The sequence below is a fragment of the Trichechus manatus genome, unplaced genomic scaffold (assembly GCF_000243295.1).
Source record: "Trichechus manatus latirostris isolate Lorelei unplaced genomic scaffold, TriManLat1.0 scaffold00025, whole genome shotgun sequence".
NCBI classification, from domain to species: Eukaryota; Metazoa; Chordata; class Mammalia; order Sirenia; family Trichechidae; genus Trichechus; species Trichechus manatus.
In genome coordinates, this window is record NW_004443961.1 from 5945164 (window position 1) to 5964804 (window position 19641).

A 19641-nucleotide genomic window follows, 5' to 3' on the forward strand; every position below is an offset into this window, starting at 1 on the left:
TGACGGGCAGTGCCACTTTGTATTCCCATCAGCAATATATGAGAATAACTGTTTTCCCACAGCCTTATCAACTGATTGTTATCAAACTTCACAAAATATTTTAAGTAGATCTGTGTTTTAGAGTCTTCACTTTGGCAAAAGTATGATATGGATTGGAAGGTGTGATCCTAAAGGCAGGAAGATACGTTGGGCTTTGACAGTAGTCTCAGAGAAACGCAGGTCAGAACTAAAGGAGTGGAGTTACATTGCAGAAGTGTTAAAGGAATAGCATCAAGAGGACTTAGTAACTGGATGGAGGCATTATGAGGGGTTTTCTGCAGAGAATACTGAGCAACAGCAGATTATGGGATGGCAATTTTCATTTTGGATGCCTTGAATTTGAGGTGCTTCTCAAACAGCTGGGTTAGAGATGTGGTTGGATGTATGAATCTGAGAGAAAAGTTTGGGCTAGAGTGGAGATTTATAGTCAACACTAGAAATGCTGTCAAGATGTATAGATAAAGGTGCCCAGGAAAAGAATGTTGGTCATATTAGGTAATATTTGAGCACCTGTCATGTGTTTGACTTTGACAAATGTAGTTTTATGGTTTTGGAATTTTTTTGTTTTTAAATGTAGCCATTGATTTACATCTCTGCTTAGAATTAGAAAAATTATAGTTCATTTTCGTGACTTATCTTTTGCCCCCATGCGTCAGTCAGTTTGTCATGCCTTGGGGGCTTGCGTGTTGCTGTAATGATGGTTGCTATGTTACCAGTATTCAAATACCAGCAGGGTCTTCCATGGTGGACAAGTTTCAGCTGAGCTTCCAGACTAAGACAGACTAGGAAGAAAGACCCGGGGGTCTACTTCTGAAAAAAATTAGCCAGTGAAAACCTTATGACTAGCAGCAGAACGTTGTCTGATATAGTACTGGAAGATGAGCCCCTCGGGTTGGCAGGCACTCAGAAGATGGATTGACACAGTGGCTGCAACCGTGGGCTCAAGCATAACGATTGTGAGGATGGCACAGGACCGGGCAGTGTTTCATCCCGTTGTACATAGGGTTGCTATGAGTCGGAAACGACTTGACGGCATCTCACAACGACAACATCTTTTACAGACGTACTGTGTATACTATGCTATAAGAACTTATAATTCTGTTATAAAATTGTGCAAATTTAGTTTCCGTATAAACATAGCTTGAATTACCTTGCTTTGTGTAGAATGATTTGTTTTGCCTTCTCACCTCCTATAAACATGATTTAATATACAGTTTAATATACAAAGTTGAATGTACCACTTTGTTCAAAATATTTCCATTCTGGTTATCTAATTTTGACAAACTTAGACACTTGGAGAATATTTTTTGCCAATGAAATACATTTTTCTTTTACTGTATTATAAATAAACCTACAGAATGATGATAATGTCATAATGTCAAAATATACTTTTCACATTACAGCTGAGAATCTTCATCTAAAATAGAATAGTTTCTATCTTACATGACCTTAAGAATTTTGAGGCAGGAAACGAATTCACAACTTTAGAACTAGAAAAGCTCTTAGAGATCTAATTTAACATTTTCATTTATAGGTTGAGAAAAATCTTGGTTGTTTTTCTGACCAAGCCAATGTGAAACAGCATGAGTGCATAAACACCAAATGTTGGGCTAGCGTCTCCTAAATTTAGTCACTAAAAAGAGGGGTTGAAATAGAGGGAGAAAAGTAGAACCATAGACCTGACTTGGTACTTGTCAGTTTATTTCTTTAGGATTATTTCTATGTAATAATGACAAAATATTGGCAACTGACATTTACTTACCCTATCAGGTATTAAGCATTTTACAAGTCTTATTTTAGTTCTCAAAACAACCATATGAGGTATAGTTACCATTAGATACATTTTACAGATGAGAAATAGTTGCAGAGAGGTTTAGTAACTTTCCCAAGGACACACAGTAGCAAGAAGCTAAATTGGAAAATCTATCCCAGACAGGCTGAAAATAGAACATATTTTGAATCAAGATACCAGGATAATAAAGGGATTCAAAACCTTGTCACGTGGATTGAAGGAACTAAAAATAATGTTTTTCCTTGGAAGAGAAGATTGAGGGTGGCAGGGACATTCAGACTGTCAAATATTAGGTCGTCTGTTGTAGGGAGAATGTATAGATTTCTTCATAAAACCAAGGGATAGAGTGAGTTCTAAAAACTTATCTTAAATCTAGTATCGAGTATCCTTTCTTTCCTATGTCAGAGTTATTTGAAGACAGAATGACTTTTCTTGGGGGTAAAACTGCTCCCCTCCCCCCATCACTTACTGTCTGAACAGAGGTTGGATGGTTGTTTGAAAGGCTTGTTGGAGAAGGGAATTTTGACACTCAGTAGGTAAATGGATCAGATAGTCTCGGAGGCCCCTTGCCAATCCTGAGTTGTTTTTTTTTTTAACTAAAACTTGAAGACATTTGATTAAATGGGTTGATTAGCTAAAGAGTCCACACAGAATTAATATGCATTTATTCTAAATGAATTGGGTATGCCGTGACGGTCCTAAGCTTCCCTGGTCCTTGTTCACTTTGGAAGAACCAAGGCCAGCCACTAGAGCTGCCTCCAACTTCAGTTCCACTTTTATTTTGAGAAGACCACTCTTAGTTGGTTAAGCATTAAAAGACTCTCTTCCCTTGGTTTCTACCTTGATAATGGTGTTTCACACTAGGGTATACTATAATTATTCTTCTGTTCCTATAGCACAGTGGGTTCTCAAACTTGAGCGTGCCTCAGAATCATCATGAGGATTTGTGAAAACACAGATTGCTGGACCTCATCTCCAGAGTTTCTGACTCAGTAGGTCTGGAGTGGGTCCCAAGAATTTGCATTTCTAACACATTCTGGTGCTGTTCTGGGGACCACACTTTGAGAACCACTGCTCTAGTTTGACCTGTCCCAGTAGATTGAGCTTTTCAAAGTGGAAACCAGATGTTACTCATTTCTTGATTCCTCCACTACCTAGCAGTGTATAAAGATGGCCAGTCTTAATTTTGTAGAAACCAAGTGTGGACTGTTGATCCCAAGAAATAGGTCTAAAATCAAGGAACCTTCTAAAGCTTTAAATTCAGGTCAGGTTTAGGTTTATGTTAAAGCTTACCTTTAGAAATATGAGTAAAATCAAGATTCTGCTAGAATTATTTCACATGGTCCCACTTTCTGATACATGTAAAATTACGTTTTCTTGCCATTACTAGAGAGCTGGCTGCATGAAAGAACTAAAATCTTATCTTTCTCATCTTGGGAAAATGGAGGCTATTGGCAAATAGCAGAACTTGATTAACTGTTTCCCAGTTCAAGAAGAGATCAACATCTAAACCTATTAAAATAATTCTTAAACTTTGTTAAGAAAATGTAGAACAAGAAGAACTTGTGTTTTTACCTACCTGTACTTCTCCAAAAGGAGCCTGGTGGTCCAGTGGTTAAGCAGTCAGCTGCTAACAGGAAGGTCTGCAGTTCGAACCTACCCAACAGCTCCACAGGAAAAAATACCTGGCAATCTGCTCTCATAAAGATTACAGCCTAGGAAACCCTATGGGGCAGTTCTGCTCTGACCTACAGGATCGTTATGAGTCGGAATCGACTCGATAACATACAACACCACCTCCACCAAGCTGGCAAAGAATGCCTTATTAAGACTGTCCTAAGAATTATTTTACTCTGGAATTAAAATCATGAATATATATCATCTACTTTAAGTGGTGTTAAGAAGAATGTATAGTCTGTCATTCAGAATATCCAGATTACAACAATAATACCTGCCTGAATATATAGGTTACCTGTCGTATGTTTTAGAGAAATCATGTGTAGCCCTCTTAAAGTAGATATGATGGTCATTCCTAAACACGAGGATCAATGCTTGCCTGATGCTCTACAAGCCACATCCCACAGAACCCAACCCATTGGCATCACAGTACAGGGGAGAGGCCAACATAAAGTATACCTTTTATTAAAGACAGTTGAAACTTGCTTTACTTTTTCTCTTATTGTGTATCTAGATGGGTAACCCTGCACAATTAGGTTTTTATATATGTTGCTTCTAATTTCAGTATTCTTTGGAGGTAATCATAAGAATGTTCCGTGGTTCTCTTTCCCCCTCCTCAGATACCCGGAAAGTGGTACTCTAGAAATGAACGTCAAGGATCTTCGCCCACGAGCTAGAACCACTTTGAAATGGAATGAACTAAATGTTGGCGATGTGGTAATGGTTAATTATAACGTAGAAAGTCCTGGAGAAAGAGGATTTTGGTTTGATGCAGAAATTACCACACTGAAGACGATTTCAAGGACCAAGAGAGAACTTCGTGCGAAAATTTTCCTTGGGTGAGATTCTCCTCACTGATAATGACATTTAATTACTGAATTAAACAAAGGATGTCATTTGTAGGTATTATGCACGTGTCCCTTAGTAACAAGGTGGAATCTATGAAAAATGGAACTTTCTTTGCTGTAGAAGAACTTTTTTATTAAGTCTTGAGAAATTTTGATTAAGAATGGCACTTACATCTCTGGTGCTACTTTAAGGTTGGAGCTGTTCTTTGGGAGCATCTTGGAAATAACTTGAGTATTTTATTAGAGAAATCCTTACTTACTGCTCAGAATTCTTACAGATTTAACAAAGTTACATACAAAGGCATTTTAGTAGCTATGATTGCTATAGGGTTCTATATTGATATAATAGTATGTCTGCCTAACCAGCTAGCTATCTGCTGGACTTCTAAGACTAGCTGAAAATTTCCTTCACAGCCATTTTCTTCAACTTCCAGAATTTAACAAGCTCAATGAGGTGAATTCAAAATGCAAAAAGCCAGCTGATATACCAAATTACTCAAGTGTTACCATCATTAATTCTTTAAAAAATACATTTACACGTTTCCCCTAAGTGGTATGATACTATGCATTGTTTCACAGCTACCTTTTTTCACCTAGAAAAATACTGTCGCTATTTTCTGTGTTAGATTCTTCTGAATAGAGTTTATTGGCTAGATAGTCATGGATTTACTTTTAAAGAAAGGAAATCTCAGTTCAATTATTTTCAGTTCTTTGTTAAATATAATGTTTCAGTAAACATCCTTGTATATGCATCTTTGTACATTGCTTTTCTTTACTATTAATTCTTAGAAGTAGATTTGTTGTGTTGAACACTGAGGATTCTAGAATGGTCCTGACAGTTTTCTTTTACATAAGAGAAGCAGCTAAACTAATATTCTTGCCAGGTACTGGCTAGCTGGATTACTAGTGTCATGGAGATGACATATTGGGGAACAAATATCTGCATATGGTTAAAAATAATTTAAAGCAGAGGTCAGCAAGCTATAGCTTACAGGTTGCATGTTTTTGTAAGTAAAGTTTTATTGGGACACAGCCATGCCCATTTGTTTATGTATCATCCATGACTGCTTTCATGCTCGTTTGCGACTGAGACCATCTGGCTTGCAAAGACTAAACCATCTACTTTCTGACCCTTTACAGAATATGTTTACTCTGGAGATAAAGAAGAATTGTGAGATGCTAAAAATAGCTTATATTTTAGAAAACCAATTTTAGAACTGTCTACAAACAAAGGTAATTCTCTTGCTAGACTAAGGATGTAGCTCAATTGCAGACTTCTTAATAATCTGAAGTTTTGATATGGATACAAGTCATGATGATGAAAAGGAGAAAACATATAAATAAATTGGCCGTGTAGGGAACCTTTTAATGTACATAAGTGTGTTGTTAGGTGCTGTTGAGTTGATTCCGACTCATAGTGACCCTGTGTACAATAGAATGGAACACTGCCTGGTCCTTCGCCATCCTCATAATGGTTGCTGTGTTTAAGCCCACTATACCAATCCATCTTGTCGAAGGTCTTCCTCTTTTTCGCTGACCCTCTATTTACCGAGCATGATGTCCTTCTCCGTGGACTAGTCCCTTCTGATAACATGTCTAAAGTACAAGAAACTAAGTCTTAACATCCTTGCTTCTAAGGAACATTCTGGTTGTACTTCTTCCAAGACAGATTTATTCATTCTTCTGGGAGTCCACGGTATAGTCAGTATTCTTTGCCAACACCATAATTCAAAGGCATCAATTCTTCTTTGGTCTTCCTTTTTCATTGTGCAGCTTTCGCGTGCATATGAGGTGATTGAAAACACCATAGCCTGAGTCAGGTGCACCTTAGTCCTTAAAGTGACTTCTTTGCTTTTCAACACTTTAAAGAGATTTTTTGCAGCAGATCTGCCCAGTGCAATGTGTTGTTTGATTTCTTGACTGCTGCTTCCACGGGCGTTGATTGTGGATCCAAGTAAAATGAAATCCTTGGCAACTTCAAACTTTTCTCCATTTATCATGATGTTGCTTATTGGTCCAGTTGTGAGGATTTTTGTTTTCTTTATGTTGAGGTGCAATCCATACTGAAGACTGTATTCTTTGATCTTCATCAGTAAGTGCTTCAAGTCCTCTTCACTTTCAGCAGGCAAGGTAGTGTCATCAGCATATTGCAGGTTGTTAGTCTTCCTCCAGTCCTGATACCATGTTCTTCATATAATCCAGTTTTTCAGATTATGTATTCAGCATGCAGGTTGAATAAGGATGATGAAAGGAATACAATCCTCACACACACCTTTCTTGACTTTAAACCATGAAGTATCCCCTTGTTCTGTTTGAACGACAGCCTCTTGGTCTATGTAAAGGTTCCTCATGAGCACAATTAAGTGTTCTGGAAATCCCATTCTTCACAATCTTATTCATAATTTGTTGTGATCCACGCACTTGAATGCCTTTGTATAGTCAGTAAGGCACAGGTAAACATCTTTCTGGTATTCTCTGCTTTCAGCCAGGATCCATCTGACATCAGCAGTGATATACCTCATTCCATGTCCTCTTCTAAATCCGGCTTGAATTTCTGACAATTCCCTGTCAATGTACTGCTTCAACCATTTTTGAATGATCTTCAGCAAAATTTTACTTGTGTGTGTTATTAATGATATTGTTCAATAATTTCCACATTCTGTTGAATCACCTTTCTTTGGAATGGGCACAATACAAATACGGATCTCTTCCAGTTGGTTGGCCAGGTAGCTGTTTTCCAAAATTCTTGGCATAGACAAGTGAGCACCTCTAGCTGCATCCGTTTGTTGAAACATCTCAATTGGTATTCCGTCAATTCCTGGAGCCTTGTTTTTCACCAGTGCCTTCAGTGCAGCTTGGACTTCTTCCTTCTGTAGCATCAGTTCTTGATCATACGCGGCCTCCTAAAAAGGTTGAATATTGACCAATTCTTTTTAGTAAAGTGACTCCGTGTATTCCTTCCATCTTCTTTTGATGCTTCCTGCATCATTCAGTATTTTCCCTGTAGCATCCTTCAGTATTGCCAACTCGAGAACTGAATTTTTTATTCAGTTCTTTCAGGTTGAGAAATACTGAGCATGTTCTTCCCTTTTGCTTTTCTAACTCCAGGTCTTTGCACATGTCAATATAATACTTAACTTTGTCTTCTTGAGCTGCCCTTTGAAATCTTTTGTTCAGCTCTTTGACTTCATCATTTCTTCTGTTTGCTTTAGCTACTTGACGTTCAAGGGCAAGTTTCAGAGTCTCTTCTCACATCCATTTTGGTCTTTTCTTTCTTTCCTGTCTTTTTGTTTTCCTTACTGTGCTTTGGGTGAAATTTTACAGCTCAAGTTAATTTCTCATACAAAAATTTATACACACATTGTTATGTGACCCTAGTTGCAATCCCCACAATGTGACAGCACACTCCCCCTTTCCACCATGGGTTTCCCGTATCCATTCAGCCAGCTCCTATACCTTTCTGCCTTCCCATCCCACCTCCGTGTATCTACTTGAACTAAGAAGCACACTCCTTACAAGTATTATTTTGTGTTTTTTGTCCAGTCTAATCTTTGTCTAAAGAGTTGACTTCTTTCCTTTCTTTTAATGGCCTCTTGCTTTCTTCACGTATGATGTCCTTGATGTCATTCCACAACTCTTCTGGTCTTCGGTCATTAGTGTTCAGTGCATCACATCTATTCTTGAGAAGGTCTCTAAATTCAGGTGGGGTATACTCAAGGTTGTATTTTGGCTCTCGTGGACTTATTGTAATTTTTCTCAGCTTCAACTTGAACTTGCGTATGAGCAGTTGATGGTCTGTTCCCCAGTCGATCCCTGGCCATGTTCTGACTGATATTGAGCTTCTTCATCGTCTCTTTCCACAGATGTAGTTGATTTGATTACTATGTATTCCATCTGGCGAGGTCCATGTATATAGTCACCGTTCATGTTGTTGAAAAAAAGGCATTTGCAATGAAGAAGCCATTGGTCTTGCAAAATCATATCATGCAATTTCCGGCATTGTTTCTATCACCAAGGCTGTATTTTCCAACTACTGATCCTTTTTCTTTGTTTTCAACTTTTGCATTCTAATCACCAGTACTTATCAATACATCTTGATTACATGTTTGATCAGTTTCAGGTTGCAGAAGTTCATAAAAATCTTCAGTTTCTTCATCTTTGGCCTTAGTGGTTGGTGCATAAATTTGAAGAATAGTCGTATTAACTGGTTTTCCTTGTAGGCGTATGGATATTTTCCTACCGCTGACAGCGTTGTACTTCAGGATACATCTTGAAAAGTTCTTTTTGACAATGAATGCAATGCCGTTCCTCTTCAATTTGTCATTCCTGGCATAGTAGACCATATGATTGATTGAAAATGACCAATATCAGTCCATTTCAGCTCATTAATGCCTAGGATAGCAATCTTTATGCATTCCATTTCATTTTAGATGACTTCCAGTTTTCCTAGATTCATACTTTGTACATCCCACATTCCTATTATTAATACATGTTGCAGCCGTTTCTTCTCACTTTTAGTCGTATCATGTCAGCAAATGAAGGTCCCAAAAGATTGGTTCCATCCACGTCATTAAAGTGGACTCTACTTTCAGCAGGCAGCTCTTCTATAGTTGTATTTTGAGTGCCTTCCAACCTGAGGGGCTCATCTTCCAGCACTATATCAGACAGTGTTCTGCTGCTATTCATAAGGTTTTCACTGGCCAGTTTTTTCAGAAGCAGACCGCCAGGTCCTTCTTCCTAGTCTGTCTTAGTCTGGAAGCTCAGCTGAAACTTGTCTGCCATGGGCGACCCTGCTAGTATTTGAAGTATCAGTGGCATAGCTTCCAGCATCATAGCAACATGCAAGCCACCACAGTATGACAAACTGACAGATGCGCAGTGGTACTTGGGTGTAGAAGGTATTTAAAAAGTATGTATACACAAAGGGGAAGATACTGGTACTCGCTGCATTGAGCTAAATGCTTGTATTTTGAAACTATTTCCCAAAGTGATTCTGAAGTTCTGCTACAGTAGAGCACCCTGACTTTAGGGACTAGAACTGAGATCGAGCAGAAATTATAGGTAGACAAATAATAGTGCAATAGCGAGAATGATTATGTGATAGCTATCCCAACAGTAAAACACCCTACCCTGTAAAGTATTGTGTTCTCTGTCATTTAAGTTCTTAGAAGTATTCGGTACACAGCAGCCAAAAAGGAAGCAGTATGACTTGTAGATGGAAACTTTTTGCACGATTCGAAGTCTTTTCTTCTTGCTAGAAAGAGTGAATAAATAATCGGGGTGAAGATATAAGTGCCTTCTGCTGTTGATGGACAGTTCAGTTGTTTCCAGTTTGGGGCTGTCATAAACAGTGCTGCCATGACTTTCTTATACATGTGTCCTGGTGCATATGTGCATAAGGGTAGAATTGCTGGGTGTAGAACCTGTACGTCTTCAACTTTAGTATAGGACCAAAGACTTTGCAAGTGGTTGTACTAGATTATACTTCCACAGCAGTTATGAGTGATCCCGTTGCTCTGCATTCTCATCCACGCTTACTTTTGTTTTAGTTTTTGCTAGTCGAGTAGGTGTATAATAAAGTAGCATATCATTGTGGCTTCAGTTTGCATTTAACTTGATACATAGCATAATCATTTTTTCCCGGGACTATTTTTGAACACTCCCCAACCCCCTTAAGCTTCAGTATCACCTCTGTCATGTCAAGAATCTATATGCAGTGCTTCCTTCTGGTCTATTCTGTACCATTGGTCTGTTTTCTGTATCTTTCTCTCAGTTGTACACTTTCATAATCTGGCAGAGCAGGTCATCCTCCCTTGTTCTTCGAGAAGATCTTATGTTCTTGGCACTGTGTACTTACATTTGCATTTTTCCAGTCAGCGTGATAATTGCCACATTAAAACCTGTTGGGCAGTTGTTAGGTATTGTATTGAATCCAACCCATGAATGTGATTTTTATCTCCATTTATTTAGGTCCTTCTCTCTCTCTTTTTTTTTTTTTTTGGTTATAGTGCTTTCCTTTCTTTATTAACTATCAATTTAAATGTTCAGTATTAAGTTTATCCTAAATGCTCTTAGTTTTAAATTAAAAAAAAGACAGCATTGCATAAGTATTTTTTCCGTTGATTAAATTTTAGGCAGAAATTCCCTCTCCTCTTTTTGTTAGGTTTAATCATGAAATATCTAGTTTTGTAGATTGAACATATTCCAATATTAGCAATTTTATATGATTCAACCTGATGTAATTCTCTCCTGAAATTTCTTATGCATCTGTTATTCTTCTTTAGTCTTAGGTACCACTTGTTGTTATTGTAAGGCTGTTTCATTTTTCTCTTTACTGTATATAGGAATCTGAGTAACCTTTGACCTTGGATCCAGTAGCCTTCCTAAACTTGTTAATTTCAATTTACATGTAGATTGTTTTGGAATTTTTGTAATTATAATCATCATCTGTGAATTATGACATTTTTGTTTTGTTTCCATTGTCTTTGATCTCTTCGTCTTAATTCACTGACTGGGCCCTTCAGTATGTTGTTGAAAAGAAGTGGTAATAGCTGGCATCTCTTTTTACCCCTGGATCTCTAAGAGAAAACTTACAGAATTTCATCACTACCTATAATGTTTGCTATATTTATTTTGTAAATATACTTTCCCTTCTATTACTAGTTTTAGGTTTTTTTAAAATCATTAATGGATTTTGAATTTTATTAGTGTTTTCTGAATTTATTGAGATGATCATTTTTTCCCTTTAGTATGTTAATATGATAATTTTTTTCTTTATTTAAAAAACGCACCATGCACTTCTATTTTGATTTTTTTTAAAAGTATATATACATATACAGATACGGTTTGCCACTTTTATGTAGGATTTTTGCATTTGTGTTAATGAGTGAAATTTGCAGGTTAGTTTTCCTGTCTAACTGTCCTCTATAGATTACACTAGTTCCATAAAATAATTTGGTGGAATATTCTTTTTCTATCTTAGGGTAGAGCTTTGTGTACTTTTCTTGAATGTGTGGTAGACCTCCTCAGTGAAGTCATCTGGGGCTGGGAAGTTTTTTTTATTATTGATTCATTTTCTTTAATGATCATAGGACTATTCAGATTTTCTGTTTCTTCTTGAAATATAATTTAATTTTCTAGGAATTTGTTAATTTTGTCTAAATTTTCAAATTTATTAGCATAAAGTTTGTTTAGTGGTCTCATCTTTTTAATGTCTGCAGTATCTGTTGTGATGTTCCTTTTTATTCTTGAATTTAGTTTTTGACTTTTTGATTAATCTCACCAGAGGTTTATCAGTTTTATTAGACTTTTACAAAGAACTAACTTTCAGCCTTAATCTTCTTTATTGTATTGAAGGTGCAAAGGAAGAAGCAAATATAGGACATGATTTTTAATCTGCTTTGGAGATTTGATAAGGGAACTTGGGATTAAAGTCTATGCTTGTTTCTATTTTTATTTTATGAGTACCAAAAAATGAATATACTTGAACTATCTAATCTAGTTACCGAATTCTATTCTTAAGTTATCACGTTATGTTTCTTCTTTAACCTTGAAGAAGATTAAAAACAAAAGTTGGGGATTTAATTACGTTTTTCAGAATATTTTGTGCACTTACTATTGTAATGTGTATTTACTACCATGTGAAGTTAATACTAGGTTAGATATTCATAAGTAGAATTTGAATCCTATAGCAGGATAATTTATGTACCTTTATTAAAACTATAGCTATACTTGCCTTATTTTCAGTGTTATTTTTATGGGGTTTCATTTATTTACAAAATTTTATCACACCTGTTTTATCACAAAATCTAAGTGATATTCTTATCATTGAATATACCATTCTTACAGAATACACGTTATAACTCAAAGCTCACAGTGCTTCAACCATACTGGCCTCCTTGCTGTTGTTTAAACTTACAAACATGCTCCTGCCTCAGGGCCTTTGCACTTGGTTTTTCCTGTCTCTGGTCTGCCTCACACAGGTATCTATTTGCATTGCTCTGCCTTTTTTCAGTTCTGTGCTCAAATGTCACCTCAGAGGCACTCTTGATCACCCTTTCTAAAATCACGCACACACATGCCAAACATAGGTTACTTGAATTCCCTCCTACTCTGATTTATTTTTCTTTACAGTATTTATTATCACTGGACATTTGTCTCTCTTATCCCACTTATATTATTTTCCTATTGCCACTGCAGCAAATTACAACAAACTTGGTGGCTTAAACAGTTTACTGTTTTATAATTCTGGAAGTCAGAAGTCTCAAATGGGCTTCACTGGGCTAAAATCAAGGTGTTGGCGGGGATGTATTCCTTTCTGGAGGTGCTAAGGGAGAATTCATTTCTTTGCCTTTTCTAGCTTCTAGAGGCCTCCTACATTCCCTAGGTCGTGGCCCCTTTCTTCATCTTTAAAGCCAGCCGTATTGCATCTCTCGGAACATTCTTCTGTAGTCACATCTGCTTCTGACTCTCTGCTGCCTCTGTCTTCTACTCTTAAGGACCTTTGTGATTTCATTGACCCAACCAAGATAGTCTCTCCAACTCAGCTTAATCACATCTTCATTAACTTGCCATGTAAGGTACATATTCACAGGTTTCAGGGACTAGGATCTCGGCATCCTTGTCGGGGGCATTCTTCTGCCTTACGCACTACTGGAATGTTAATGCCTTAATTTTGGTTTACTGCTGTGTGCCAGGCCCTGCTCTAGGTACTGGTTACAATGGGTGTTAAGTAAATACAATATTTCATAGATTCTGAGATGCACAGTTTTTCATATTTTAACATCTCTGAAATCAAGATGTATCTTAAAATTGCTATCGGACTGACCAAAGATGAATTCTTCCAAAGAAGATTTGAGTTTGCTTCTGCCAGTCACATGGGAGTGCCACTTAAGTACATTAAATTCTCTGGTTGAGGTTTTTTAGACCACAAAAACCCATTGCTGTCAAGTCAATTTTATCTAGTGCTGCTATAACAGAAATACCACAAGTGGATGGCTTTAACAAAGAGAAATTTATTCTCTCACAGTCTAGGTCCAAATTCAGGGCGTCAGCTCCAGTGGAAGGCTTTCTCTCTCTGTTGGCTTTAGGGGAAGGTCCTTGTTATTAATCTTCCTGTGGTCTAGGAGCTTCTCTGCTCAGGAACCTTGGGTCCAAAGGACACACTCTGCTCCCAGTTGGTGGTATAAAGTCCCCACTCTCTGCTCACTTCCCTTTCCTTTTATGACTTGTAAGATAAAAGTGGTTCAGGCCACACCCCAGGGAAACTCCCTTTACATTGGATCAGGGACATGACCTGAGCAAGGGTGTTACATCTCACCCTAATCCTCTTTAACATAATCTAATCTTGCCTCATTAACCACAGACAAGATTAGGATTTACAACACATAGGAAAATTATATCAATCACAAAATGGAGGACAACTACACAATTCTGGGAATCATGGCCTAACTGAGTTGACACATGTTTTTGGGGAACACAATTCAGTCCATGACAGCAACCCTATAGGACAGAGTAGAACTGCCCCATAGGGTTTCCTAGGCTGTAATCTTTACAGAAGCAGACTGCCACGCCTTTCTCCTATGGAGCAACTGGTGGGTTTGAGCCACCAAGCTTTTGGTTAGCAGCTGAGTGTTTAACCACTTTGTCACCAGGACTCCTTTTTTTACACCACACATAGTGTGAATCCCAACCTCCAAGCCTGTTGAGTTTGTGGCTCAATTCTCAGGGAATGCTTTTTTCCTCCTTATACCCAGTGGTAATATGGAAACAAGCATGCTTACTCTCTGCCTCTATCCACAGGGTAGTTTATTTCCCATTTACCTTTAACTGGAAAGAAGCCTTTTCGTGTTCCAGCTTTATTTGAAGCTCCTTCTTAGATACCTCATCTCATGCTTTTTTCTTTATTGGAATTACGTAAAATAATGTTGTGTCTTATAGTTGCTGACTTTCATTTGGTGTATCTCAGCTGTATTTGAGGGTGCTTCTTAGACCGCCCCATTTCAGGTCAATTTCTTTTTTGGTAGTACTTAATATAATGCATTTTACAACTGTTGGTGACTTAGATTCAGTGAAATATGGTATGTCTTTTCCTTTTTTTTTTTTTAAATGTATTTCTTGAAGGAGTGAATTGACAATTTATTAACATGTTTTGGTTGTGATCCATGACTTCATCAGTTTTGTGCTGAGGAATTGTTTGTGGTAAGCCTTCAACTAAATTGAGAGCTAATTGAGGTAAAAAAGAGATTTTTGTGTTTTGAAGCAGTCTGTTTTTGTGACACTTGTTGAAGCACTTAAAGAAAGATGTGGACGGCTTCTGCTTCCAAGTAGTAGAATAGCTGGCAGTAGACCAGCCCTCTTACCTAAAACAACTAGAATAGCCAGATCAAATAGAGTTATCATCTGTTTGAAAGGAGCAGAGAGCTGATTAGGAGGCATGAGGAGTTTTAGGGGCTATGACTCTGGAAAGGGATGAACCTAAGATTAGCTGACTTTTGTAGTTGCTTTTGCCCTGGGGAATCTGCTAAATCTGGATGCAGTGGGAAACCTAGTTGAGAGCCACTTGAGGCAGGGCACAGAAATCAGCAAAGCTTTTGGCAGATATTAGGGAGGTCTCGAGCGTATGGCCTATTTTCGCCTCAGGACTTTTGCTGAATCCTGGACTTCTGCTGGACAGGAGGCTAAAACTGTAAGTAAAAAGCATAGTGGAATTTTCAGCAGTCTTAGAAGGCAAACAGATTTTGAAACCACTGGTAGAGTAGCTCCGCAGATTACGACAGGCTGTTGGTTGACAACTGTGGGTAGTCAGGACAAAACGGGTAGGCCAAACCTTACCAAGGCTGTAAACTTTGTGAGAATATCTTATGTGTGATGGGGGGTAAAGCAAAGGAGTATTTGTAGCATTCTAATTTAGACATCCCTGGTATCCTTGAAACCAGGATTTCTCTGGTTGGGGAAAAAAGAGATAACAGGTGTATAATAATAAAAAAAAAAAAAGTCAATACCTTTTAGTTCTGAATTTGAACTGGAAGTATTAGTATGAACTCATGAGGTATTTGGCATGTGAGTGTGTGCATTTAAATGTTGTGGCTTTGTCCACTGTAAAAGCCTAGAAATCTAGTTGTAATAAGCTTTCCTAGTGCCCAAATTGTGGTCTTGAAATATCACTTCCCACTAAAAGAAACCAAGTTTCTTTGGAAAAATGATTCCAGGCCACGTGCAGAGAATGTACAAGATAAACCTGTAAGACTTGTCATACTAGACAGTAAAGAAGCCCACAAAGACTACTAAGGATTTTTGAGTCAACTAGAAGCTCCTGTTGGCAAAAGATGGGACAATTTGAGCAGCAAGAAGGAAAATAACGGTAGAGGATTGAAACACATCAGATATATCCATGAGTTCATAATAATGCAAAAGCTCATTGGGCACCTATGGAGGATGTTCGAGAACTATTTATTTTAGAAAACTGCGGAAGAGTATTTAAACTGCCTTTGTTCTGTGAACTGTACCACTGAATAACCAAATAGTTGATGAAGTCAGGTTTCTCTTTTTGGAATTATTCCAGCAAATAAATGAGAAGGGAATGATGGAATTGGAATAATAACATTTTACAATCCCCAATGATTTAATAGATCTAGACATTGAACATCAGCAGCTACTGTCATCGCAGATAAAAGACAACTAAATAACTAGGTGCCTCCTGACGGAAATAGACTAAGAAGTGGTCTAACCAAAAAACAAACCTGAATATGGTCATGTTTCCAGAGCAAGGATTAGCAATATTTTTTTTCTCTTGTAAAGGGCCAGATAGTAAACAATTCAGCATTTAGGGGCCAGATAGTACTGTCAAAACTACTCAGCTCTACCATTGTAGCATGAAAACAGCCATAGACATTACATACATGACTATGTGTGGCTCTGTTGCAGTAAAACTTTATTTACAGAAACAGGCAGTAGAATGAGGTTTGCTGACTTCTGCACCTAATGATAATAACAAAGCTCCAGATTCAACTCCCAATTTATTGGAAATACAGATGACAGAAAAACTGTTTAAACTATACTACAGGAATGCAAATATCAAAATCAAGACTGTGGGAAACTCTGTGATACAAATGATGGAGTTTCTTTAACAAGTAAATTGCAAAAAGAAAGAGATTATATGAGAATTTATAGATTTGAGAATTTAAAACACAGACAAAACTATACCATTGCGGTGTTAGGGAGGAGGACAAATGGTGAGACTGAAGTAAATTAAGAAAAATTAGGGCAAATACAACTCTTGGTGGGGAGGGTGTAGAGGGTTGTGCTTGGGAAGGGTCATGTCAGGGGGTCCTGGGGTAGCTGGCATAATACTTCTGTCTCCTGTCACAGTTGGTAATTACAAGGATGTACACCTTATAATTGGTTAAGCTATACATTCATTTATGCAGTTTTCTACATTTGTATATATCTGACATTAAAAGTTTAAAAAAAGATGAAAAGATGGAAAAGTCACCCAGCAAATGCTAGCTAAAAAAAACAAAATAGACTTTTGATGTAGGATGAGCTGGAGACATTTCAGAATAATGCATAAGAATTCTAAATCTGTATGTACCCAATAACATATCTTAAAAAATATAAAGCAAAAATTGACAGATTAAAAAGAAAAATAAACAAGTCTATAATCATATGAAACTTTGAAGAAACATGCAAACAGGCATAAATTGAGTTTATGATAAATAAGGCTCAGTATTTGAAATATTTTCTTGTTAAATGATTATCTTGTTTTTACCCAGAAATTTACTATATATTTTTTGAAATATGATTAAACTTTTTCATTTTAATTGACAGGGTTTCATTTTACTTAGGCTTTAAATTTGCCAGGCAGCTATCTTCTTACCAGATAATCTAAATGATGAAGTCTCTGGATTTTTTCATAATTTTACACTAAAGTTAGCTTGTCTTTGAATGTTAACTAATCACTATTGAACTTTTTCTGCTCTTGGAAACAATAGCTCAGAGTGATTGAAATAGCTCTAATCTCAATATGTAAATAGGCAAAGTTCAGTGAGTTTCCAAACTGACTTTTAATAATTACTTGCATATAGTTTATATTTTACTACCAGAAGCTAACCATTCTTCCTTTTTTAAACAGGGGTTCCGAAGGAACATTAAATGACTGCAGGATAATATTCACAGATGAAATCTTCAAGATTGAGAAACCTGGAGCCCATCCACTTTCACTTGCAGATGGAAAATTTTTAAGTATGAATTTTTCTTCTGGGCTTCGACTATATGAGTTACAAAATTGACATTTTAACTGGTCAGTGAATAACTTGGAAAGAAGTGAAAAACTGTAGCCTATACAAACTTGTTTTTAAAACAATATATTTAATCCATTTTGGTGAATGAATTTTTCTCAAATTATATATTTTTTTTTAAAGAAACATTTTTCTCAACTTGGGCATTTTATTGACGTCTTGTTATTTCCTGTATTATAGAATTTGTCAAAAGGAAAAAAATTTCAGTTATTTTGTGGGTATTCAAGATTAATTTTTTCATAACAAGACTTAATTTTTATACAAGTGGAGCCTGAGGATAATAGTACTGATAGAGCCTTGAATGTCTGGGAGATAATAAATGGGGTTTATGTAATTATTATAATGTTACAAGGTAATCCTACCTCTTCATCTTACAGATTTTTACTTGTTTCATACCACACAGTGAGTTGGTAAAAGAGGTAGGACTACATTCTGGGTCTTTCCATTCATGGTTCAATTGCTGCCTTTCCAAACAGATTGTTTTTACAGTCAAGTCAGTTCCAATTCATGGCGACCCAAAGTGTGTAGAGTGTCTCATTCTCTCTTAATTTTGAATTTTTGTGTGGAGAGCAGTCCATTTATTTTATGCCATGTGTCAATGTTTATTATAAGACATAGCTCAGAGTTGAAACCTATTTATTGATCTATAAAAAAAATTTTCTTACCACAATTGTACAAGATTAGAACAAGATAAGTCCTTTAACAAATCAATAAATAAGTTTCCAGGTTCCCAGTCTAGGCTACTCTCATTTTTTGAGGCTACAATACTAATATATTAGATTTTTAAGGTAGAAGTATGGATTATCCTCATGGTTTTTGGTTATTAGGTTTTTCACTGGCCTATGCCTGGGCCCTATCCCTGAAATTCTGATTCAGTAAGTCTAGGATGAGACTAAGGCATTTATTCTTAAAGTCCCACGCTTGATTATTCCTGTGGTTCCTTTCTGTTTATTAAAAGAGCCGTTTGCTATTTCCATTTTTCTTTAAAAGATTCATAGATATGAAAATGATCTTAAGACTGGGCTTGCTATAATTTTTTTCCTAATAGGGAAAAATGACCCTGAATGTGACCTGTGTGGTGGAGACCCAGATAAGAAATGCCAGTCTTGCTCCTGCCATGTATGTGGTGGAAAACAAGAACCCAACATGCAGCTTCTATGTGATGAGTGTAATATGGCATTTCATATTTACTGCCTGAATCCACCTTTGGATAAGATCCCAGAAGAAGAATACTGGTATGATTATCAGGGTTATCTTTTGTTGTTGTTATGTTTAAGAAGAGAATGGGAAATATGTATTTTCTAAAATAGATTTCTAAAGATATATAGTGTTTATTAAAGTGCTTAAAATGTTATCACCAATGGTTACTTGGGGTTGACATGTTTATTCCATACTGTACCAGCTTCTGAACAGGCTCTAGCTCCATTTTCATCCCCCTCCAGTCCTTTCTTCATTATGGAGTCTCTTCTTTCAAAAGTGAAGATCTGATTATGTTACTTCTTTGCTTCAGAAGCTTTATGTTGCCTTATAGGGCCATCCATGGTGTTATTTAGTTGATTTCTCCAGCTATATCTCTTACCACCTTTTCCTCTTCCATTTCCCCAAATAGTCTACACTCTAGCTAGATTGAATATCTTTCAACTTCTTAAATACGTTATGTTCTTTTTCTCCTTGGGGGTTTCACGCTTGACACGTTTTCTTTTTAGAAATATTTTCTCCCTTGCTTAACTTCAGGATGATACTCATCCTTCAGGTTTTCACTTCATTATGACTTCCTCTGGGAAGCCTTTGTGGATGGCCCTTCTGACTCCCCAACTAGATTAGATGCCCCTGCCTGGTGGTGAGTGGTTAAGCACTTGGCTGCTAACCAAAAGGTCAGTGATTCAAACCCTTCAGCCATTCTGCAGGAGGAGGGTGTTGCAGTCTGCTTCTGTAAAGATTTACAGCCTTGGAAACCCTATGGGGCAGTTCTACTCTGTCCTGTAGG

The 19641-nt window shown here is 37.0% G+C and overlaps 1 protein-coding gene across 2 annotated transcripts in view; it reads left to right on the forward strand.

The window, feature by feature from the left end:
• UHRF2 (ubiquitin like with PHD and ring finger domains 2) overlaps positions 1–19641 on the forward strand; it is a 90891-nt gene that overhangs the window by 39286 nt on the left and 31964 nt on the right. The window contains exons 4-6 of one of the 2 annotated variants that reach the window (XM_004373487.2): positions 4129–4347; positions 17489–17598; positions 18703–18889. In XM_004373487.2, coding sequence (XP_004373544.1) covers positions 4129–4347; positions 17489–17598; positions 18703–18889 — 516 coding nt within the window. The remainder of the gene's footprint in view (positions 1–4128; positions 4348–17488; positions 17599–18702; positions 18890–19641) is intronic. The other variant, XM_023728604.1, reaches the window with a different exon arrangement.